Genomic DNA, 26071 nt, shown 5'->3' with positions numbered 1-26071 from the left:
CTTATTGATTTTATTAAAAATTGAGAAGAAAGAAGAATAAATCAGAAATATTATAATGAGGGAGAAGATCCAAAGGTCAAACTTACACACAAAGGGTACAAATATTCAAAACATACTACACATTTTCCTCTTTCTACATCCAAAAGACTTAGAAATAAATATAACCTTCAGATGTAAAAAAGAAGAAGAAGAAGAAGAAGAAGAAGAAAAAAAAAACAACTTCCTTTCTACCCCGGAAACTAAAAAAAAAATGTACCTAGGTACCTACTACCCAATCACAGACATGTTCTTATGGGACTAACAACAAGCAAATCAAAAGAATTACATGGAAAAATCAATCCGGAAAATAGAGGAGCAAGCCAGTAAAGCAGAAAATTCGTAATACGATTTTTATGATTGTGATGTAATGACGGAAATGTAGGTGTGTTGGTGCGAGAGAACATGGGGAGGGGAGGGGTGAGCAAAAAAAATAGATTACTGAAAAGAGGGGAGAAATCGATTTCATCCCTAACCTTCCCTGATGACTCATTCTTAGAGAAGCCTATAAGAATATCGATCGATATTTTCTAAACTCAGCAAAGTTTTTTCGCTCAAGAGCAGGCTGCTTGAGCTTTGGAGCTTTTCCTCTGCACGATTCCAAAACGTGCTTTGAGAAAACAAGGTTCCTATGTTTGTTTTTAATCTTGCATTGCTCTTTTTTGTCAACAGAAAAAAAACACTCTAAAAACGAGAGGGGGTGTTGTTTTTTCGAATTCAAAAGCTTGGTCAAGTGCTAGTGAGTGCTCTTTCAGTATCAAACTTTCTGAGAAGGCTCGCTCGAGCCATTCGGATAAATAAGCGAAGGAAATTTAAGTTTGGGTTGACTAGATATTTGTTTTGCATTATATTTGTCTTAAATTGGTGAAGAATCTATATGAAACGGGGGGCATTGAAAAGATGCCTGTCATTCAAATTGGTGGATGTGCCAAATCTACCACCTGACTTCATCCCATGCTTGATGCTATAAAATTTTTGAAATTAGTGGATGTGTCACATTTACCGAGAACCTTTCCCCGTTTAATTTTCAAGAAAAAACAGAGTTTTTCAAATGACGTAAAATTTAATAAAGTAAAAATAAGAAAAAACTACATTATATTCAAACTATTTTTTGGGTTTTGGGAACAATATGAATAGATAAGAAGACTTACTACATAGTTACATGTGAAACCTAACGCAGTATCCTGAATTCTACCTATAGTTATTAAAAGGTCTTCAATGTGGCAACATTGAGATAGGATCCATAGCACAGCTGAAGGTTTTGGGTTTTTAGTTTCAAGTCTGTTACAGAAAAGAGCGCTGCTCAAAATTTGGTCATGTCCAAAATTTCTTGAACACGTCAAATTTACAGAATGGAAAAAATGTTTCCGGTTAAGAATGCCAGGGTGATATTGATCAGCGTAGTAAAGAAAGCACCAAGTGGCTATAGTAAATGATGTTCATACCTAGTGTGATTTTTTTCATATTAGTGGATAAATTTATTTATAATGTGGACCAATAGGTTGAGAAAAGCTGGCACAGGAGAAATTAAACCATGTCTGGTGAGACCTGAGCTCTTTTGACAGCTTGGAACCAGCTGTTCCTCAATTTAAAATATTTTGGCCATGGTATGTTTTTCGATGTACGGATGATGTTAATGAACTTTATTTCAATATGGTTTTCTGTTTTCTTTTCCTTGATAAATTATTATAAAAATAAAATGGAAATCGTTGTCTTCTGGTCACTGGATAGGTAGATTTGAAAGTAGAGAAAAGCTAATAAGTACTTACAGGTACTTTTGTAAATGATGAAAACTGTATCGACATTGAAAGGAGAACCAAATGGTATTTATATTTTACAGAACTTCAAATTAATCTTAACAATATCGAATATGTACCAACCCTTAGGGACAAAAGGAGAAATTTGAAATAAGGTAATTTCCCGATGGATTTGAAAACCAATGATGAATCGACCTTGTAGCTTTTTCTAATTTAGAGAATCCAAAAAGTATGACTTTTAATATACAGGAAAAGAGCGCGGGCAGTTAATTCATATGAATTGCTTGCAAACTGGTATTTCCCATGAATACACAAAGTGAGTAATGAGAAATCTCACCAGAAATAGAAAGTCCCATCATGAAAATTTCCTGGAAAACCCTGTGATCAAAAGAAAGGGGAACATCTCGAATTCATAATAATATATATCGCTCAAAAAGATACAATCCCCTCAGAGAATTTTCCAAGAAATTTTCTCAATCATGTTGAAATTCTGGGAAGAAGAAACTCTGGACCATACAGGGAACTTTAATATTTCTAAAATTATCAGTTGAAAATTACCTATGAATGATAAAACAGACATTATCAAAGGTAAATTTGCTATGTAACATTACTTCGGTAATGGTTGTGTCAATACTATTACTAACTAATCAAGAATGCAAAAGTTCGAAGGAAAAGCAGTAAAATTCAATGCTCCTGTCCTGTTTGAATAGTCAGAACACCTTTCAAAGTTATAGAAATAAACTGTCTGATATTTTGTCAACCCTTTACGTTCTGCGTTTTCCTTTCAATCTCTGCGGTCTCTCTCCTCTTTTTCTCCTAGGACAACCAAAGGGTTAAGATCTAGTAGTACAACAAAATAACAAAATATTGTCAATTGATTCTAATTCATAGAGATGAGAGACAGCTCTGGAGTTCTGGCGCGTATCTCAATGACGTGGTAGTAATTTCATCACATTTTTATATCGCATCTTATCACCAAGACTATTATGTGACTATATCGTACTGTTCTAGTAGTTACTAGTGTTTGACAATGTCTGGCAAGTATCGTATAAACGTGCATTTAATGACGAGGTAGCCTGATCTATGCTTTTTTTTTCAGACAACATGAGAAACATTGATGTTTGAACTTTTTAGTGGTCCATATTTGTCTCGTAAGATCCACAAAGTCCCAACTATTGAAAACAGCAATAAATACGTAATAAATAAATAAGAAAAAATCTTCAAAAGAAGGAAAAAATAAAAGTTAGCCGGTAAAATAAACTTCTAATATAATACGTAACAAACACGATGTTCGAAATCAGTGGATGTGCTAGATTTACTTCCTACCATTTCAAAGCGTGTTTGATGCTTTTAATTTACCTACGTGATGCTCAATAGTGGATGTGTCAAATTTACCAACTCCTTTTTTTCTCTGACATACACCCGTGTATGATTCTATGATGTTCAAATTGGTGGATGTGTCAAATTTACAAACGCTCTATGATCTTTAATGTTTGAATTGGTGGATGTGGCAAATTTACAAACACTCTCTGAATTCAACTACCAAACTTACGACCCGTTTCACCTATTTGTTTAGCCCTGTAATCATACATTTTTCTTAATAACTCTGTTCATTAGATTTGTATTCCAAAAGATATTACTTCTGTAATTTCTTCAAAAAACAAAGTTGGTAAAAAGTCATTCCCAATCTCTGATCACTGAAGATAGACTAGCTAATTCGTACAAACATCCTGTATACTAATTCTGTTACAGAAGCTTCTAAACAAATAATCACCATAAACAATGGACTAGCGGGTGTATATGAGAACAAAGTGTAGTGATCTCTAGTCTACACTGAAGATAGACTAGCTAATTCGTACAAACATCCTGTATACTAATTCTGTTACAGAAGCTTCTAAACAAATAATCACCATAAACAATTGACTAGCGGGTGTATATGAGAACAAAGTGTAGTGATCTCTAGTCTAGAGTTTAGTCTACTGCAAAGTCTTCGTTTTATGTCTGTCAACGTGCTCATTTACTCAACATTCAATAGCTCAAAGTGGCCTTTGCTTAACCTTTTTTTCCTAGCCTCCATGCAAACTATCAACTCCTTTCTTCACTGTTTTCCTTATTTTACTTGTTTTCAGTTGTCTAACTTGGTTCACGATCCACATTTTAGAAAGAGAGTTTTTCAATCAATAACTCGTATAAGAGAAGAGATTTTCAGCTTGATAATGTTATCTATCACACTCTGAGATCTTTCAATGATTCTAAAAGATTTTCTATGTCATCTGTCAATAATTCATGTCTTACAGGAAAAAACAATCAGAATTTCAAACAGTGTAAAGAAGTTTGTGTTCATTGTTTCAGCATATGGCATGTGGATTGGAGTTCTTTCCAGTTTCTAAAGATTTCTGATTTCAGCCTTACAAAATGATAAATATCATAAAGAACATCAATTTATTACTTTCAGTTCAAAAATGAGACGAAATTTGAAACAATTAAATTTTACAATATAATTATCATTATAATTGACAATGAAATAACAGTACTGCCATATAAATATTCCAAGGATGGAATTTATTTTTCCATGAATAATTTCAGAAGATAAAGTACATACGTACACACTATTTTGGGCTGTTGCCAAAATAATTTTGGTACGATAGAGATGAGAGACAGCTCTGGAGTTCTGGCGCGTATCTCAATGACGTGGTAGTAATTTCATCACATTTTTATATCGCATCTTATCACCCGTACTGTTCTAGTAGTTACTAGTGTTTGACAATGTCTGGCAAGTATCGTATAAACGTGCGTTTAATGACGAGGTAGCCTGATCTATGCTTTTTTTTCAGACAACATGAGAAACATTGATGCTTGAACTTTTTAGTGGTCCATATTTGTCTCGTAAGATCCACAAAGTCCCAACTATTAAAAACAGCAATAAATACGAAATAAATAAAAATGAAAAAATCTTCAAAAGAAGGAAAAAATAAAAGTTAGCCGGTAAAATAAACTTCTAATATAATACGTAACAAACACGATGTTCGAAATCAGTGGATGTGCTAGATTTACTTCCTACCATTTCAAAGCGTGTTTGATGCTTTTAATTTACCTACGTGATGCTCAATAGTGGATGTGTCAAATTTACCAACTCCTTTTTTTCTCTGACATACACCCGTGTATGATTCTATGATGTTCAAATTGGTGGATGTGTCAAATTTACAAACGCTCTATGATCTTTAATGTTTGAATTGGTGGATGTGGCAAATTTACAAACACTCTCTGAATTCAACTACCAAACTTACGACCCGTTTCACCTATTTGTTTAGCCCTGTAATCATACATTTTTCTTAATAACTCTGTTCATTAGATTTGTATTCCAAAAGATATTACTTCTGTAATTTCTTCAAAAAACAAAGTTGGTAAAAAGTCATTCCCAATCTCTGATCACTGAAGATAGACTAGCTAATTCGTACAAACATCCTGTATACTAATTCTGTTACAGAAGCTTCTAAACAAATAATCACCATAAACAATTGACTAGCGGGTGTATATGAGAACAAAGTGTAGTGATCTCTAGTCTAGAGTTTAGTCTACTGCAAAGTCTTCGTTTTATGTCTGTCAACGTGCTCATTTACTCAACATTCAATAGCTCAAAGTGGCCTTTGCTTAACCTTTTTTTCCTAGCCTCCATGCAAACTATCAACTCCTTTCTTCACTGTTTTCCTTATTTTACTTGTTTTCAGTTGTCTAACTTGGTTCACGATCCACATTTTAGAAAGAGAGTTTTTCAATCAATAACTCGTATAAGAGAAGAGATTTTCAGCTTGATAATGTTATCTATCACACTCTGAGATCTTTCAATGATTCTAAAAGATTTTCTATGTCATCTGTCAATAATTCATGTCTTACAGGAAAAAACAATCAGAATTTCAAACAGTGTAAAGAAGTTTGTGTTCATTGTTTCAGCATATGGCATGTGGATTGGAGTTCTTTCCAGTTTCTAAAGATTTCTGATTTCAGCCTTACAAAATGATAAATATCATAAAGAACATCAATTTATTACTTTCAGTTCAAAAATGAGACGAAATTTGAAACAATTTAATTTTACAATATAATTATCATTATAATTGACAATGAAATAACAGTACTGCCATATAAATATTCCAAGGATGGAATTTATTTTTCCATGAATAATTTCAGAAGATAAAGTACATACGTACACACTATTTTGGGCTGTTGCCAAAATAATTTTGGTACGATTTTTTTTCAGGAGTTATTTAAGGACTTTTTTCTGCGTGATTATATTCCTCGAGTTAAAATATGATATATCTACCTACGAGTAGGTAGGGAAAAAGAAGACGAAATAAAAAGTTTCACAAGGGACAGAAAAAATAGGATTCATCTCGAAAACAAAAAAGAAATTTGTCTGAAAGTATGTATTTACAACCTATAATAAAGTGCTTTATTCGAACGCTTATAACACAAGTTCTACAAACATACAGTCAAATTTGGACTCAAAATAATCGTAGTTTTATTGAAACTTTTAGAGCTTTTGGTCACACTTTTAAAGCGGTATCTCAAGAACTTATAAATCGATGATACTCATCTAATCCAAATTACTTTTCACTACATATAGTTGAGATGTAAGCTACCTAAAATTTATAAGTTTTATTGAAACTTTTAGAGCTTTTGGTCACACTTTTAAAGCGGTATCTCAAGAACTTATAAATCGATGATACTCATCTAATCCACATTACTTTTCACTACATATAGTTGAGATGTAAGCTACCTAAAATTTACTATTCAAAACATACTACACATTTTCCTCTTTCTACATCCAAAAGACTTAGAAATAAATATAACCTTCAGATGTAAAAAAGAAGAAGAAAAAAAAAAAAAAACAACTTCCTTTCTACCCCGGAAACTAAAAAAAAAATGTACCTAGGTACCTACTACCCAATCACAGACATGTTCTTATGGGACTAACAACAAGCAAATCAAAAGAATTACATGGAAAAATCAATCCGGAAAATAGAGGAGCAAGCCAGTAAAGCAGAAAATTCGTAATACGATTTTTATGATTGTGATGTAATGACGGAAATGTAGGTGTGTTGGTGCGAGAGAACATGGGGAGGGGAGGGGTGAGCAAAAAAAATAGATTACTGAAAAGAGGGGAGAAATCGATTTCATCCCTAACCTTCCCTGATGACTCATTCTTAGAGAAGCCTATAAGAATATCGATCGATATTTTCTAAACTCAGCAAAGTTTTTTCGCTCAAGAGCAGGCTGCTTGAGCTTTGGAGCTTTTCCTCTGCACGATTCCAAAACGTGCTTTGAGAAAACAAGGTTCCTATGTTTGTTTTTAATCTTGCATTGCTCTTTTTTGTCAACAGATGCACGATTCCAAAACGTGCTTTGAGAAAACAAGGTTCCTATGTTTGTTTTTAATCTTGCATTGCTCTTTTTTGTCAACAGAAAAAAACACTCTAAAAACGAGAGGGGGTGTTGTTTTTTCGAATTCAAAAGCTTGGTCAAGTGCTAGTGAGTGCTCTTTCAGTATCAAACTTTCTGAGAAGGCTCGCTCGAGCCATTCGGATAAATAAGCGAAGGAAATTTTAAAAACGAGAGGGGGTGTTGTTTTTTCGAATTCAAAAGCTTGGTCAAGTGCTAGTGAGTGCTCTTTCAGTATCAAACTTTCTGAGAACGCTCGCTCGAGCCATTCGGATAAATAAGCGAAGGAAATTGAAGTTTGGGTTGACTAGATATTTGTTTTGCATTATATTTGTCTTAAATTGGTGAAGAATCTATATGAAACGGGGGGCATTGAAAAGATGCCTGTTATTCAAATTGGTGGATGTGCCAAATCTACCACCTGACTTCAACCCATGCTTGATGCTATAAAATTTTTGAAATTTGGGTTGACTAGATATTTGTTTTGCATTATATTTGTCTTAAATTGGTGAAGAATCTATATGAAACGGGGGGCATTGAAAAGATGCCTGTCATTCAAATTGGTGGATGTGCCAAATCTACCACCTGACTTCATCCCATGCTTGATGCTATAAAATTTTTGAAATTAGTGGATGTGTCACATTTACCGAGAACCTTTCCCCGTTTAATTTTCAAGAAAAAACAGAGTTTTTCAAATGACGTAAAATTTAAAAAGTAAAAATAAGAAAAAACTACGATTTTTATGATTGTGATGTAATGACGGAAATGTAGGTGTGTTGGTGCGAGAGAACATGGGGAGGGGAGGGGTGAGCAAATAAAATTTATATCTTTTTTATCTAGCTTCTGCAATGAAAATGAATAGGAGATTCATTTTCATTGCAGATTAACCATTTGGCTGGAATCCAAAAATATAGTAAATAATACGGACTAAATTATTATATTAAAACCATGAGCTTTTTTTCGGTAGGTAGATCCTATAAAATATGACATACCATTTCCCATTCCATTGTCACCATTTAGAACCTTTCATATTTTTTCTTCATTTCAAATGGAGAGAGAAAAAAGTTGGGACATTTGCCAATTTTTTTACTGTTTAGTAAGCTGAAAGTTTGTATTTTTTTCTTTTGGAAAATGTAGGTACCTACCATAACTTTTCTGGTCGAGAAGGAAACTTTTTTTCATCGCAGTAAATCTGAGGATAATTATTTAACATAATTATGTAGGTATAACATTTATGTATAAATACGAGTTTAACCAAAGTACCTCTACATGTAAGTTATAGACGAATGTTAACTCTGTGTAGCAATCCAATTAATTTCTACCTAAATGGCCGGATTGTAAAGAGACTTTAGTTCTTTTTATCCCTTTCCCTAATATTACAGGTTCAATGGCGTGCAATGAAACTTATACAACGAACCCTGCGAAATCAAGGGAATTGAACATGCAAAACCAGACACCATGCAGTATTTAGTGAAGAAACTTTCTTACCTTCTTATCCGTCAACTTCTCACAGCGCCTCATCTTACAGATCTGGTGACTCTTGTCATTCCTACAAGGTGCACAATCTCCGCAGTTATCTTTTCTTTGGCATCCTATACATTCTCCACATCTCTTTCTCTTCTTTTTGGTCTGCTTATCTCCATTTCCATTATCGCTACCATCGTCCTCCATTCCTTGACCTTGCATCTGCATTTGACCTTGATGCTGCATCATGTTTGATTTGAATCCAGCAGTACTTGATACAGCTGCTACCTGGCCAGAGCTTTCCACGCTAGAACTTCCTACCCCGTCACTCTCAATAGAACTATCCATGGAGGACGCTCGGATTTTTCTCCTCTCCTTCTTCCTTCCGTCCAAGAATCCTCGTGGTGACGTATTATTTTCCTCCACTTTGACATCCTGGTCAAGTATAATGGAGTTCTGGTAGATACCTTGGTGCACTATGGCAACAGGTTCAGTCTTGACTACAGTGAGCAATGTCGTTTGTTGTGGGTTTTGTGGTATTATCTGATGGTATTGACCCGGTGGAGATGGGAACAGATGGATATGCCTCTCATCCAGGATCTGCTGTTGTATCTGAGGTATTTCCCTGGCCTGTACTGGCGCGGGGACTAGAGGATACCGAGGATTAACATTGACAGCAGATAACGTATGGAAGCTGGGTAACCCCGGGGTAGGAGTGGTGGAGTTACTGATAGGGGTGGGGGAGGGAGGGGCAGGAGTGAGTGTTGTTAGAGAAATGGTTTCGCCGTTCTGATCCTGCGTGAATGAGTTAAACTGAGACTGAAATGATGGCAGTTTGCTGGCTGGCGAGGTGGGGTATGAGGAATCAGCACTTTTTATTTGGTCTTGAGAATTACCGTCAAAGGTTTTACTTTCCCAAGGCCTGTACTGTGGCTGTGGTATAAGCATAGGGAAGCCATCTCCTCTATCTAGCAGGCGACCTGTAAGACCTTCGCCGTAATAATCCCAGCCTGAAATATCAAGCAGTCTACCTTGCAAAGACTCCGTACCAAAACCTTCCGGTCCTAGTCGCGAGCCTAGGCCTTCAGCGAGATCAGATGCTGAGAAGGAACTAAAAGGAGGAAGACCTGAGGAAGATGTGGAGGATTTGGAGTTGGGATCAGCACCCGAATCTGGGACTGTTGACGAAGGGGTGGGGGGTTGGGCAGGATAACCCCCACCGGCGTAGGGTACCTCTCCACCTCCCTCACTCATAGCCTTGTCATAACTGTCTCCCCATCAATTATCAGGTACTTTGCAATGATTGTTCCTTGCACTAAATTGGTAAGTTGAACAGTTCTGGAACAAAAGGAAAAATGCGAGAGCAGTGATTAGACACCAGATTAAAATCGTTAAATTCACAAGTGGGTATTAATTTGCTCTATGTAATGTCCTGCACATTGAACTAGCATACTTATTTGGATCTTCACAATCTTTAGTCTTTACAAAATTAATGCTTTAAAATCTCGATAAAATCCTAGTAGTGAGCTGGTACTAATTAAATATAAAAACCTTTTAGCTACGTAATTTATCAACACTTGAGGAAACAAACCTCTAAAAAAAGCTGTGTAAGATGAAATACCTAGTCTAAGATGGTCGTTTTGAAACTGCATTTTATCTAGTGATTTATCAACACTTGAGGAAAAGACTTCAAATGTGAGTAAGGAACAGTTTGTAAAAATAATAATAAAACGGTTCAAATATTTCTGACTACTTTATCAACACTTGAGGAAAAGACTTCAAATGTGAGTAAGGAACAGTTTGTAAAAATAATAATAAAACGGTTCAAATATTTCTGACTATGTGTGACGATTGCGAAATTTTATGGGCTCAAAAATTCTGAGTTTGTGGCATGGTTAGAGCAAATTAAAAAAGAACTAATTATTTTAATGCCCTTTTAATTTATTTTGTTTTGGACTTCTGAGTAACGTTATGCTTACTTTTTTATTTTGTCAATTTATGTTGTAATCACTACACTGAAAGCACGAATATGTGCGAGAAAATCAGAGCACAAAACTGTTGGCACACAATTCAATGAAAAATAGCAAGTGTAATCACTACACTGAAAGCACGAATATGTGCGAGAAAATCAGAGCACAAAACTGTTGGCACACAATTCAATGAAAAATAGCAAGTATCTACCGGAAATAGAGTAGATGACTTGAAAAATGTCAAAGAAAATTGCAGTTGTTTCCCGAAAAGTAGTAAACTGCCCAATATATAAACGCATATGAATGCAAAACGGAAAAACTTTACTCTTCCATTCACAAGCAAATTTAACGGCAAATAGTAAAATCGACCCGCTTTGCCCCTCGAAATGAATTTCCTTCCTATGACTCAGAAACAGCATGCAAAATATTGTAAACACCGGAGACCGAATTGAACGTTCTGTTCTGCTGTGATGAAATTAGCAATATGAACTTGAAACATTATTTTGGCAAAATTAATCACAATTCTTAAGTACATACGCCGAATTTTCTAACTTTCACCATAAAAAATAGTTTATACATTTGAATTGGGTTTCACAAAATATCTAATTCTATAGAAGAAATTTGCGTATTATTTCTTACACAGAAATATGCCATGCCTTGGCGTTGCGTAGGTAAGTACTCGCAATAAATGCACGTGAAAATCGTAGCTACGCGTTTGTTTATATTCTTCATGTTGACTAGGTACTTACGTCAAATTCGGCAAACAAAATTCCCTCCAAAACTCCGAACTTTCAGCAAAAACACAACGAAATAAAATTCGACAAAAATCTAACAACGAACACTTCTATCGCGGACACTAGCTTGTATTTTTAAACAAAACAAAAAATATTAATGAAAAAAAAATAATAATAATAAAAAAAAATATTTAAGTAAAAAAGTACATTTTTTAAAGTGTAGAAAAATAAAATAAATAAAAGTTTTATTTCAAAAGCCTGTCCCAACACCGCGCTCTCAGTACTTCGCGTGCGCCCTAAGCTCGAAGACTCTCTACTCTTCTTCCTCAACTCTCAGGGATTCGAACCGCGTACCATGTTTATTTCGCATTTCACTACAATTTCGCTACAACAGTGCGTTTTCAGCGTTTTCTTGTAGTTCCGTCAAAATCCACGAGGAGTGTCCTAGAGACTCACGCACAAAAATGTAAGGAAAAAGGGGTGTGAAATGGGTAGTGAGAGGGGGTAAGTTTTGTACGAGCAATGAAGATTGTAGAGTCACATTATGCATGCTTTTGCTTTTTACAGTACGTATCAAAATTGAGTCCGGTGACTCAAGACATAGCACAAACATCCTCGGTAAATGAATAGACCCAGAAGGGTAAGTCGGAAAGGCCTACAAGGTAGAATAGTAGAGACAGTAATCGAAGTTATTTTTATGATATCCTCTGGATCTATAGTATCCATATTGTTCTGGGGTTGGAGCATATGACATACCTACTCTAGGCAGAACTGACAACCTAGCCGAAAAAATTGAGGGTTAACTGTCAGAAAAAGAAACTAGCAAAAGATCTCAGTTATTTGATGATGACGAGTAGTTGGAAATTATTTTCCTCCTTCATCTAATGATAACAGATACAATGTAGACTAAAGTCTAATATTAAATTTATTACTATACGAGTATTGATAGATACTCGTATGGTAATATTGATAGATATCTTCGGGCTATTTTACAATATTTGTCATTGGCTGAATGCTACCTATTTTCATTTTCTAAATCTGCCACCTTCAACTTCTATAGCCCAATTTGTAAATGCTCTAGAAATTAAATTAAATTATTTGCTAGGTAAAATAAGAAAAGTATTCTATGTAATTCTTTTTCTGCTTACGCTAATCAAAGAAACCCCTTGTATTATCGATTTTTTCTATCCATAGCAAAACTTCGGATGAGTCATCTATTTGAGAAAGCAAGGAAACCCATCCAACGAGTTTTCAAGGCTCACAAACAGAAACTACCCTCAACGAAAATAATGAAAAACAGCTGGGCTTACAATGCAGTTTGATTCTCATCCATTTTTTTTTTTTTTTTTTTTTTTTTTTTTTTTTTTTTTTTTTTTTTTAAGAAATAATGTGTGTGCTATTTCTCAGAATACAAACGTTACAGACATTTGGTTTCAAAGATCTCAAATCTAGACATTTTTGAAGAAGGCTGAAATCCGAAACTATGAATTTATTTCAGTTGAAGCTGTCTGCTATTGAGATTTATTTGCTAATGCAGATTTCGAAGTAAAATTTATTATACATACGTATTATTCCTATTATTTCACAATATCATTTGCAGTTTAATTTCCTTCAAAATTTTCCTTTAAACTTAGGTATCTCCTAAAATTTCTAATGGATTAAAAATGCGTAGGTAGTTCATTGATAGTATTGCTGTAATTAAGAGTTATACAAAAGTAATGTGACCCTGTACCGATTTCCCATTTAGAAATTTGTTCAGTAAATACTCCGAGACCGACCGTAGGTATTTATTTGCCTATGGGATGGGAGAATTTGTAAATACTGACTTACCAAAAAAAGTGTAAATTGTCATTCATATCCTCCGGCAGTGACTCAAATTTAGGACTATAGTAAAATTGTGACTCATAAACATCTTTAAAACTTTTTGGATCGATATTAGCCACAAACGTCTAGTCGGTAATTATTGCAAATTTACGAGACGAAATCGAAACAAATAATTCGAACTCCGAACAACTAATAAATTTTACACGTAGGTATGACTCTTGGGTACTGTTGATAAAATGTACCATGGTCAACAAGCAACTAACTAATATTAGCTATCAGTATGATTTGGATAACTTTTATTTGCGTTAACATAATGGACAAAAACTTACTTGTTTCATTCAAATTTTGTTTACTTTTACGCGATCTTTGGAAGTTTTTAGTTCTATTGGCATATTGCGCCTTGTTTGTTTAAAGCTGAGCACATTGCCTATACACTTTAAAAAATAGGGGAAACATTTGTTTCTTTGGATCTTAGACTTATTTAGACTGCGGTCGTAAAGGGACTTTTCAGTCTCATCCTCGTAGTAGGTATACTTAAATGAGGTATATTCTAGTCTATTACTTGAATACTTTTTCCAAAATATCTCGCGGAACCCTTGCCGTCAGCTCGCGGAACCCCTAGGTTCCGCGGAACACCAATTAAGAAACACTGTTCTAGTCTATTATTTGAATAAGGTTCTGGGACTTCTGAGTGTCCTATTGTCCAACTCATTGGTTTATTCAGGTACTTTCAGAAGTTGGACAGAACAATTCCTCACTGGTAATTCATGAGGTCAATTTAACCCAATCCATGATTTGGTTTAGGACTTCTGAGTGTCCTATTGTCCAACTCATTGGTTTATTCAGGTACTTTCAGAAGTTGGACAGAACAATTCCTCACTGGTAATTCATTAGGTCAATTTAACCCAATCCATGATATTTTGGTTTTTCATGAAAACATAGTAATACTACCAATCAATCTAATTCTAATTGAAAACAAAGTGTGAGTAGGTAGACGAGATTAAATTTATTTATTTTAAACCAATCCGTGGTACTTACAATGGCACCTAATTTTACAGTAGGCTGAGTAAGAAAGATATGACATTTTGGAATACTTTGTCAATGGGTACCTAAAAGTATCTATCATCAAGCCTTTTGTTGTACATGAAATACTGTGTGTACGAGTATTTAAAAGGAGATTGTTTCTTAAAAGTATTTTTTCTCAATATTGAATTAAAATTTGTAATTGAATGACCCCATCTATAGGCAAAACTGATAATGTAAAATTTGCTCGTCATTGTAAAATAATAAAATGTCTACTATATACAAAATTACCTACGGGATAGAATGAATCTTACAAGCTACAAAAATCTATTTACACAAAACTACATTAATTAGGTAACTTAATAAAATTAAATATAAGGCAGTTGCAAATTGAGATTGATAGGGTACGTAACATTTAAAATTATTAATTAAAAGTAAAATAAATATAATTAATCCATCTATAATAATAATAAAAAAAAATATTTAAGTAAAAAAGTACATTTTTTAAAGTGTAGAAAAATAAAATAAATAAAAGTTTTATTTCAAAAGCCTGTCCCAACACCGCGCTCTCAGTACTTCGCGTGCGCCCTAAGCTCGAAGACTCTCTACTCTTCTTCCTCAACTCTCAGGGATTCGAACCGCGTACCATGTTTATTTCGCATTTCACTACAATTTCGCTACAACAGTGCGTTTTCAGCGTTTTCTTGTAGTTCCGTCAAAATCCACGAGGAGTGTCCTAGAGACTCACGCACAAAAATGTAAGGAAAAAGGGGTGTGAAATGGGTAGTGAGAGGGGGTAAGTTTTGTACGAGCAATGAAGATTGTAGAGTCACATTATGCATGCTTTTGCTTTTTACAGTACGTATCAAAATTGAGTCCGGTGACTCAAGACATAGCACAAACATCCTCGGTAAATGAATAGACCCAGAAGGGTAAGTCGGAAAGGCCTACAAGGTAGAATAGTAGAGACAGTAATCGAAGTTATTTTTATGATATCCTCTGGATCTATAGTATCCATATTGTTCTGGGGTTGGAGCATATGACATACCTACTCTAGGCAGAACTGACAACCTAGCCGAAAAAATTGAGGGTTAACTGTCAGAAAAAGAAACTAGCAAAAGATCTCAGTTATTTGATGATGACGAGTAGTTGGAAATTATTTTCCTCCTTCATCTAATGATAACAGATACAATGTAGACTAAAGTCTAATAATAAATTTATTACTATACGAGTATTGATAGATACTCGTATGGTAATATTGATAGATATCTTCGGGCTATTTTACAATATTTGTCATTGGCTGAATGCTACCTATTTTCATTTTCTAAATCTGCCACCTTCAACTTCTATAGCCCAATTTGTAAATGCTCTAGAAATTAAATTAAATTATTTGCTAGGTAAAATAAGAAAAGTATTCTATGTAATTCTTTTTCTGCTTACGCTAATCAAAGAAACCCACATGCCTGATCTATTTATTAATTTGGTCAGAGTAAGTATTCTAATAGACCTAGGCAGGTAGATAAATAAGTAGGTACTATAACATTTACAACAGACAAATGTGTGGAACATTTCATTTTTCGATTAGGACTTTCATTGTCCGTGTTTTGTCCTCCTACACATTTCCGTCGTCTACATAACTATAAAAACATACATATCAATTTATCAATGTATTTGACTTGTTTAGCTCGCGGGTGTAATTTGACAGACGCAACAACTCGGTATCCAAAACACATCGGTGTAAAGTTGGTTGCCTTCACCTTGCAAAGCTATTAGACGCTTTTGGACATATTTCTGTTCGCACCTGGAAGTATAACCCGGTGGCAAGCCGCAAACCCCGTTGCATTCCGTGGATCTGAAAGGATAAGAAAATAAGTTGATCAAAAATAGGTGTGGAAAAAATAGCAACAGAGGCTGTACCCCAAAACGGGAGACTAAAATCTGGCAACAATAAAGATAAATGCAATTACTATTTGCTGAATGTGATAAAGTTATTCGTCTTACAAATAGTTTATCCTGGTCAAAAAGATCTAAAAAATTCTCTCTATTAAAAATTTTCAGCAGTACAAGTAAGTACCTATGTAGAAAAAATGGTCTTAAATTTATAGGTTTCTTTATGGCAAAGTGGAGTGAAATCCAAATTTGGACGTATTCCAATACTTTCTCTATAAATCGTACAGTATCGAATCGCTTTTTAGTGGATGTGCCAAGACTACCACTAAAAACTTACAGACACACTTCACTCTTTACTAGTTGCTTGTATCGATTGTCCACCTCATTGATGTTGACCACATACATCCAGTTGCCTTTATTATTGACAGCTGCCTGTGGCATCACAAATTGGGACCGGGTAGGACAGAGTGTAAACGTGCTGGTTGAAGAAGATTGTCGCTTCTCTCGGTCGGCATTCCTCCTGTACCTGAAGAATAAAATTGGGACCGATCAGTATATTTTCTCATAACCTTCTATAGGTTTCCTATATTTGTTGGTAATAGAAAGTAATAAAATTTTGGGCTTAAAGTACCTATTTGATAAAATGATAAATAATCCTCTAATACAAAATTAGAGGATTTTCCACGTAAATCCCTAATAAATCCCTTTTTGGAGGATGTGCCAGGAGTACCAAAATTTCTAACCGGAAAAATGGTTATATGCTATTAGTGGATATGACAAAATTGCCGATTCTCTAATTGGTACATGAGAAACCCCGAATGAAAAGATGATGTTTTTCAACTATTTTTTAGTGGATGTTACCGATTTTCTAAATTACAAGAGAGTAAGAATAGACGAAGATACTGAAATCGATTTGTTTTCTGAAATTAATCATAAAAAAGGATTTATTTTATTCCAAACCGTCCAAGATGAAAGTTACCTTTTCCACCAGTATCCTGGATCATAGTACGACACCGGAGGGGCAGTCAGGGCCGGGTACAACTCAAATCGGGCAGAGGGGGCGACAGCATCAGTCCCGTAGTGCAGGGGGAAACGTCTGGCAGGATAAGGGAACTCCTGCAAATCAGACACTGGCATGTTAGAAAACTATGAGAGCAAAAGAAATGCGCTTCTGGTCAAAATTATCGCAAAAAGGCTGTTTTAGAAAATTTCGTAATGAGTTTCAATCGAATCATTCAATCATTACAAGATGTATCAGGTAGTTTACACAGTGATGAGTTTGAACTTGAGTATTTTGAGAGACGTTTTAATTGAAAGTCATGCGATAATTTCAAACAGAAGAATATAATCAATCTTAAGAGCGGAAAATCAAATTTGGTTAGCAACTCTACTACAGATGCAATTACTAGGCAAGTGTTTGTTAAAAGCAGAGTGAATCGAATTTTACTAACCCGTCGAGGCCTTCCTTTGGTTTTAGGCTTAGACTTAGGCTTAGGGCGCCGTTGATTTCGGGCCTTTGGGGGCTTTGTGATCTGAAAAGGGCAGGGGCTTTTGGGTAATAAACAAGAGGACTTAGACTATATAGGTAACACAAATAAGACAAGAATCCCCATTCGACGTGCAATCCAATAATATTAAAGTAGAAAGTTAGTATTATGTCTCTTTCCACACATTGTATTAAACTTCCTCTAGAACTGTCCATTTTTGGAGAACGCTTACTTACTAGGGATTGATTTGCTGGTTGTATGGGAGGCTTTAAGTTCTGTGCGTAAGGTTTGGCGTGAAATTTTGGCGTATAGTCATAACCTGGTTGTTTACCGTAGGGACTAGGAGGTGGACCATAGGTGGTGGTCGTGGTAGTTGTGGTGGACGCTGGGGTTGGTCTGAAATGAAGATAAGATCAATTCGGTGAGCACCATTTAACGTCTTCAATTTGAACTCATATGTATGTTTTGAATAAAGTACAGGTACTAAGCAACAGAAGACGTTATTATTAAAAAAAAAAAAATGTAGGTAAATTAGATTTGTTCTAGTAATCTAGTACCTAGACTTAGAAGAAGTTAGTATTATTTTCTGTAGTTTGCAAATGGGAACATGCCTATATTTTTTAAGTTTTTATCAGATCAAGTTTCCCTAACGAAGCACAGGTACTAAGCAACAGAAGACGTTATTATTAAAAAAAAAAAAAAAAATAGGTAAATTAGATTTGTTCTAGTAATCTAGTACCTAGACTTAGAAGAAGTTATTTTCTGTAGTTTGCAAATGGGAACATGCGTATATTTTTTAAGTTTTTATCAGATCAAGTTTCCCTAACATTTTCCCGGACACAACATAACTAGATATTCATTCGTATTTTTGCACAAAACTAACAAAACCAATAAATAAAATTGGACCTTGAATTCATCACAATGTTACGCAAGGATGATACTCTGAACAACAGGTTACCCTTAATCTAATTTTCTACTAAACATGTGCATAATATGAAGGCAGATTGGCAGATTATGAATCACTTCCTGATCTCATCTATAGAACAACAAGTCGTAAAAATAATTTAAACCTCGTAAAAGTTCACCATCTTGAATACGCTCGTCAAATGAATCAGTATAGTAAGGGGAACGAGAGCTTTAAGTTGGTTTTTGTCGCTCTTACCAGTTGAGTGCAATACTCGAATGAATATACCGATTTAGATGAGTCTCTAATATATGAAATAATGAGAAAAACTCAACACTTGTTAAAATTAATCCATCTACCCACGCTACTCTTACAATCAGATCTTACTATAAGTCACACAGTACCCAGTATAGAAATTTTACGCAGTTCCACATCTACACGAGGGATTTATCATTACAATCAAACTCATAATTTTTAAATCGGAAATTAGAGCTATCACAATATGCATATATTTCACCCTCCACTCAAACCTCTTCAGACCCTGTCTTTTTGACTGAGACAAAATCTTATGGTCACGGCTTTACTCAGATTTTAAATTGAACATATTGCCTATTGGATCAAGCAATCAGATTACCCAATTTAATCGATTTAACTGAAGATATTTCCTCCTCTTTTGAGTTATTTATTTTTTCACAGTTAAGGATTTTATCTCCCTGTATTTTATTTTCATTATTCTACCTCTAAATTTTGTTCAATGTCTATTTTTATACTTATTTCTCATTAATCCTTAACTGTGAAAAAATAAATAACTCAAAAGAGGAGGAAATATCTTCAGTTAAATCGATTAAATTGGGTAATCTGATTGCTTGACCCAATAGGCAATATGTTCAATTTAAACTCTGAGTAAAGCCGTGGCCATAAGATTTTGTCCCAGGCAAAAAGACAGGGTCTGAAGAGGTTTGAGTGGAGGGTGAAATATATGCATATTGTGATAGCTCTAATTTCCGATTTAAAAATTATGAGCCTAGTTGTACTTGAGAGTCGAGAGTGAAAGACACGATTTATTGTCAGACAACATACTCTTCCGAGTTCCAGACTCATATCTTACTTTTTATTGAAAGTCTGAGTGAAGTAGAAAGAATAAAACGAGAAATGACACATAATGTGGCCTTAAATACGAGGTCCTACTTCAATAACAGGCATGAAGTACTCGGAAAGTCCCAAGTACAGCCCAAAACACAAACCAAGTATCTGCGACCCCCAGTTTTAAGGTGATTTTATAATATCAGAGTAGGTAGGTACTGTTTCGTGAGATGAAGGCAAGGGGAAGTACCTACTTATTTGGTTACAGAAACATTCTCCCACCCTGTAAGGCGGAGAGAATACAAAGCACATTTATACAAATAAATATTTACAATTTCTTTTATTTAAATTAAATACAAATAGAGAAATGTTTAGACCTACAGTACAAAGCATACACACAACACACAAGCTCTGTCTAAATGGTTTGAGAGTTTTAGGTACTTCTGTAAGTACTTCATTACAATCAAATCAAAAGAAAAATTCATAGCGTGTGTAGCAGGCTTTCAACACATACTCGTAGAAAAACGTATAAAAACACAAGTATGAAGGAACTAATCTCATTACAACTAAGGACCTTGCCTCAGTTCAATTTATGAGCTTTGTAATATTCACGGTCAACTAATTAAACTGCCTCTAAATCTTTGCCGAGAATGTTGACACTCACTCGCGTGTTTTTATTTATTTCAACAGTTCTGATAATCTGATTGATAATGATAGATAAATTCCAGGGTGACTATTTCGAAGAAGAAACAACAGTCTGTAGGAATTGTAGGATACCCAAGGATATTTTTAATCCAAAATTGGATCTAACAAATTCTAAAGGACTATGGACCTTTTTTGGTTACATTCGGGTGGCATCTCCGTTGACATCTTGAGACATTAAAAGAGATGGACATAAAAGTTCTAGGGACTTTAATATTGTATGCTGTCCGTAAACAATTCACAGTAGCTTACTTTGGATTGAAGTCTTCCGTGCTTTCGTCAGCAAAAAGCGTGTTGTAATCATAATCCCATTTCTGAACTAAATAGTGAATCAAATCCCTGAAACGAGAAAAAAAAAGTCCGTGAAATATATCAAATAGGAACAAAAAACTGAAGAAAAAAAATCGACTTTGTCAGGAATGGAAACTGGAACCTGAGGTGTGCAAGCAAAGTATAGTTGCTGATCATCGTCCACCAATATTGAATTAGTCCAAGAAAAATGTGCTGAAATTGACTCAAAAAGACCTAACTCTCAGATAAAAGCTATTTACAAAGATATTTGAGTTTATACCCTCTTTCATTCTACTATCCAGTGGGATTTCCCATTTTCACGATCGTTAAATGGATAAGAACTTTTAATTGGCACTTTTTATGTTGATGACAAAAGTATCCATGCCCGCACACCACGTCACAGATGTCACTTTGAATCGACCTTTTTCTTTTCTCGTGACATTGTCCAATAATTGAAAAATCTACATGGAAACTTTATACGTTCAAAAGAAAATCGTTCTATAACTCCATGTATTGTTGTATACGTAGGTACTTCGCGTATAACCCATACCTTACCTATGAATTTGATTATAATAATGCTTACAGAGGTACTTGGACCATTATACTAGCCCATATATCATTATTTATGTTTGCTACTACGTGCCAACTTACTGAGAGGATTACGTAGCTACCTCCAGGACGGAAATTTGGCTACTTCCGTTTTGAATTAGAATAAGCTCCAGACTCTAATTATAAAGCTAGAGTATGTACTTGGATTTTTGTTAATAACTCATGTATTTATTGTCCGATATTTGTAGGATTAAGAGTGAGTAGGTATTCCATACCTCGGCTGGGATTGAACCCACGCCCTCCTGTTTACCAGGCGAGCGCCTTGACCACTACACCACCGAGGTAGATTAAGAGTGATGGAATCAGAAAATGTGTCTATTGTAGACAAGCAGACAATCGTTTGTACCATTTTTAGTTTACTTTAGCTAACTGCAGATAAATGGGATTTTATAGAAAAATGCTGGGTTGTAATTTAAATTACGTACAGTCATTCAGGTTCGGATTTTGCACTTTCAGTCTCATTCTCTGTCTGTACGATTTTTTAGTCTCATTTCATCTAGTCTAGTTATGAAAGCATAAGGAGATGGTTACTTGGGAATGCCACAATTACACTAGTAGAGAACTAAAATTTTGAACAATGGGTATAAAAAAGTTCATGTAGATTGTACCTTTATGAATTTATATGACCACCTTCTTCAAAATCGTGAGAAACGAAAAACTTTTTATTTTGAGATTTCTTCTTTTTCGGTTTGATAGTGACTTTCATGATTTGTAGTAAACCTGGTGATGAATTTATCTTTGTCAAATGACTCAAAATATTGAAATGAGTCGTCACAAAAGAGTTCTCATTTTTTAATTGGTCATGAGTAATTGAGTATTCACTATTCGTAAAATGGGTGTTTCATCATACATCTACACGTGTAATTTTCCTTTCTCTCTTTTCAATTACTCACTCTTTGGTCCAATGTGCTACGTTGTTTGGTACTTACCCAAGAAAAATCTTAATTAGGTCTTTAATAAGTGCAAAAAAGTAATTGTGCCACTTACAACTAATTTTTACTCACTCAATATGATTGGGTATTTTCTATTACACGTTGACATAGTTGACTAGAGGTGGGACGGGATTATAAGCCGGGGCTATGGGGACTGGTGGTGGTGGTGGAGGTGCAATATTATCCACTGGAGGATAAGCGGCCGGGTAGTTAGGTTGAGCATAAGCTTGGTCGTATACTGGAGGATTATAGACAGGGGGTTGTGCAGGGACGTTATACTCCCCCGGCACATAATTCTGAGGAAGCATCTCATTGTAAGATGTCGGGTAAGAAGTCACAGGTGAACTTTGAGCTTGCTTGGCGAAATAGAGCTGTACATACGTTGCCGCCAACTTTTTTGCTCTTTCATTGATGAGTTTCTTTTCTTCTGCAGCGTGTTTAGCTCGAGCCTCAGCCTCTTCCTGTTTCTGTTGCATTTCCCGCTGTTTCCTCTCCGCCTCCTCTTCGTATTCCTGTTGCATTTGTTGTTGCTGTTGCAACTGCTGAGGATTAGGCTGTGGTGATGACTGGGGATAATCAGGACTGGGTGGACCTTGTCCTGGGGTTGGGTTGGGATTATTATTTAGGAACGGTAGATGTTGCATGATTTTCCCCACACTGTAGTTTATTATAGGGTAAAAATTGTAAATGTAGGGCGAATTGAACACTTTACCGAAACCACGACCTACCCAACTCAACACTCGTTTGATATTTCGCGGCTGACGAGACTTTGGTACATCGGGTGCATACTTTGGTTCTTCCTTATCTTGAGAATAATCCGTGAAATCTTCTACCGAATAATCAACATGCGTCACAAACTTGTCTAACGTCTCACTACAGTTTATCCCGGGGGATGAGTTGGAATGTAAATTATCGTACACGGAAACTTTATCATCGCACCGAAAATAAACGAAACACGAATGCATAAGCAAGATTTTCAGCACTAGACCCATGTTAGGGTAAACCACTACGAACTACATACATTCGTTTGCTGTCCGTCAATTACTACTGATTGAAGGTTGGACCGTTGAATGACTAATAGTGATGCATTTTGCTTTCCATGTGATGACTGAGATAAGCTCTACCAGGGACGAAACTAAACCAGACTCTAGCACTGCTGAAAAATTCTAGGAATTTCTATAATAGGTACACACGTAATGCGCTGATGAAACTCATTTTAAATTAATTGTGTTTTCTTTCTTCAATTTATGAAGCATTTATTCGAATGCTATTTAAGTTTTTTACCTATGCAATATCTTGGTCATATATGCCCACCTAGATATCCGGTTTACCTTACATCGTGATTAGTGTTATTTCGATGGTCATGTTGATTGATAGGTCAGAAACGATCGCAATATTAACCCAAGAGGTGATTTAGGGGGAATTTTGAAATTCTAGAGCTGATTTGAGTTTTTTTCCACGTAGGTAAATGTAAGTAAAGGAAATGCGTTTTTCGTAGGGAGGAATTTTAGCTTACCTTGATTATCGCCTTCAGGACCGATTCTCCATTTTTCATATCACCAGAAAACCAGAAGTTATTAGGTATAGACCTTTCTTTCATTTTCTCATTAGAAGTATACGTAGAAGTATTACGAGTATTATCCCACCTCTCGGTTTGTATAGATTGTAGCATTGTAGGCTAGGTAGTTGTAAATTAGTAAGTCGAGTAACCATTTGACTCTCATTGTCCACTTTCAATAACCATGTATTTACAGATGGATGAATTTTCTCTTGTATTTTGGTAGCCAAAACGAAGATAAGTTTGAGTAAGGCGAGAGAGAAAGGATGAACAAGCAGGGTCCGTCCCCCCGGGAATTTTTTAGTCCGTAGTGATTACAGAAAATCAGTACCTATGTACCTGCCTGCTAAACCAGACTCTAGCACTGCTGAAAAATTCTAGGAATTTCTATAATAGGTACACACGTAATGCGCTGATGAAACTCATTTTAAATTCATTGTGTTTTCTTTTTTCAATTTATGAAGCATTTATTCGAATGCTATTTAAGTTTTTTACCTAAGATGCAATATCTTGGTCATATATGCCCACCTATCCGAGAGGGTTAACATTATAATAATCGTCACAAAATCTCTTTGCTTCAATACCATGCTCAATTTGAACAATGTCTGAATGTCTCTATCTACTTAATTAATAGATAACATCTTTCTATTACTTAGTTCCCTATCCATTCTCCTCAACACACCCATGCTATGAATATTTATATCTACTCGATATTTCTTTAACTTCTAAGTTTAGGCTGATTATGATTAGAATTGATTCAAAAATGGTTCGTGAGCATGAGTGCCAACTAGCTAATGAAGAGATAAAATAAAAGTTATTGTACCTGTGTTTAACGGGGATTTAGTTTCTCTAGAAGAAATAATCGATGTAGAAGATAAAAGGAAATACTCATTGGTAAATTTACATGAAAGAAAATGTCCGTCATGTACAAGTGTTGAATGTTGAACCTTATTTCTTTGAGTTAGACATGGCACGAGTCTGTAAAGTTTATGTCCATAAATAAAATGCTATCTGGCCTAATCATGGTCTGTGCATTCTCAGTGTTTATTTTAATTACTTGTATTAATATAGGCACCGTGCACGCGCTATGTTCATTACCACTGGTCTTGTCTTGTGTGCATTTAATGCGGTGAATATTATTCAGAATAGTAATTTACCCATAGATCCGTATTAAATCACTTTTTTCTATCTTACATAATAGTTTTACCTATTTGTAAATAAATCGCCATTATAAATGAGACTTTGGTTATATTGCTAGGATTGCACACAAAGGATGGTCTGTGCATTCTCAGTGTTTATTTTAATTACTTGTATTAATATAGGCACCGTGCACGCGCTATGTTCATTACCACTGGTCTTGTGTGCATTTAATGCGGTGAATAATATTCAGAATAGTAATTTACCTATAGATCCGTATTAAATCACTTTTTTCTATCTTACATAATAGTTTTATTTGTAAATAGATCGCCATTATAAATGAGACTTTGGTTATATTGCTAAGATTGCACACAAAGAGGGTTTCATCATCATTGTCTAAAGGCTGGGTCTTGTCGGTGTAGCCACTCTTCTCTGTCCATCGCCACGTTTTTCAACTCGCCATATGATCTGCATCCCATGCTCTCCATGATGTCCTGGAAGTATTTTTTCCTTGGTCTGCCCCTCGGTCTCCTGCCAACTTCTCTTTCAAAGATATTTTAGATGAAACTATTGTGTCGGATGATGTGACCAATCAGCTTTATTCTTCGGGATTCAATGGTGTTCATCAACTGTCGACTTATTAATTTCCAAATTTCCCTATGTCCCTTTTAATATCTATTGATTTACTAATCCCTACCTACCCATACTTTTTGTCTTACAAATCTGCTGAATATCTTGGAAATTACTTCTAGGATAGTAGATAATATATGTACAAGCCTGTCCCAGACAGTCAACCAGTTCAAAACAGAAGTAGGTACATACCTAAACCTATCAAAGTATAATATGGTTGATATTATCTACAAACTTATGACTTTGGAATTTCCAACACTTTGTGACAATGTTTCTGACTGTTCTATTTTAAGCATATCATGACTGATAAGCCTGGTAATATCTTATGACTTTGGAATTTCCAACACTTTGTGACAATGTTTCTGACTGTTCTATTTTAAGCATATCATGACTGATAAGCCTGGTAATATGTAGAATTGTAGATCATGTGCCTTTAGACATGGTTATTTATTTGCATGAAATCCAGGGCTAGGATTAGATTTCTAAATTTATAATTCCATTGTTTTACAGAGGTAATTCATCACAGAAATTCGACTTCATATTTCAAACCAGCGCAGCGGGGCGACATCGATGACAATTGAGAGAATATATGAGATCGTTCAGT

The 26071-nt window shown here is 35.1% G+C and overlaps 3 protein-coding genes across 3 annotated transcripts in view; all 3 read right to left on the bottom strand.

Moving 5' to 3' along the window:
* LOC103513036 overlaps positions 1-13439 on the bottom strand; it is a gene marked incomplete at its 3' end in the record, with an annotated part of 30778 nt that extends 17339 nt beyond the window's left edge. Inside the window, exons 1-2 of the mRNA XM_008477846.3 lie at positions 13228-13439; positions 8718-10031 (exon numbers count right to left, since the gene is read on the bottom strand). Coding sequence (XP_008476068.3) covers positions 8718-9947 — 1230 coding nt within the window. The remainder of the gene's footprint in view (positions 1-8717; positions 10032-13227) is intronic.
* A 2276-nt stretch (positions 13440-15715) lies between these two features.
* LOC103513035 lies at positions 15716-21201 on the bottom strand. Its single transcript, XM_026826335.1, has 7 exons — positions 21185-21201; positions 20563-20649; positions 17858-18017; positions 17586-17666; positions 17114-17250; positions 16472-16660; positions 15716-16096 (listed from the first exon to the last, which is right to left on the bottom strand). Exons 1-7 carry the CDS (start codon positions 21199-21201, stop codon positions 15925-15927), a joined length of 843 nt encoding a protein of 280 aa, XP_026682136.1. The 3' UTR covers positions 15716-15924.
* A 385-nt stretch (positions 21202-21586) lies between these two features.
* LOC108252855 (early nodulin-75-like) lies at positions 21587-23298 on the bottom strand. The gene has a single exon (XM_017445655.2). The coding sequence runs from the start codon at positions 23132-23134 to the stop codon at positions 22238-22240; it is 897 nt and encodes a 298-aa protein (XP_017301144.1). The 5' UTR covers positions 23135-23298; the 3' UTR covers positions 21587-22237.
* Positions 23299-26071: the final 2773 nt, after the last annotated feature.

This window comes from Diaphorina citri, unplaced genomic scaffold (assembly GCF_000475195.1).
Source record: "Diaphorina citri unplaced genomic scaffold, Diaci psyllid genome assembly version 1.1 scaffold915, whole genome shotgun sequence".
Taxonomy (NCBI): Eukaryota; Metazoa; Arthropoda; class Insecta; order Hemiptera; family Psyllidae; genus Diaphorina; species Diaphorina citri.
Note: the sequence above shows the minus strand (reverse complement) of the source record. Positions and strands in the feature narration are given on the sequence as shown.

Coding starts and splice junctions, on each gene's coding strand:
- LOC103513035 (XM_026826335.1), bottom strand. Junction 16,661..17,113: donor CCAGGATACTGGTGGAAAAG/GTAACTTTCATC, acceptor TTTATTCTTCAG/GTACAGGAGGAATGCCGACC. Junction 16,097..16,471: donor GTAAAGAGTGAAGTGTGTCT/GTAAGTTTTTAG, acceptor TTATCCTTTCAG/ATCCACGGAATGCAACGGGG.
- LOC108252855 (XM_017445655.2), bottom strand. CDS start 23,134: ATGGGTCTAGTGCTGAAAATCTTGCTTATGCATTCGTGTTTCGTTTAT.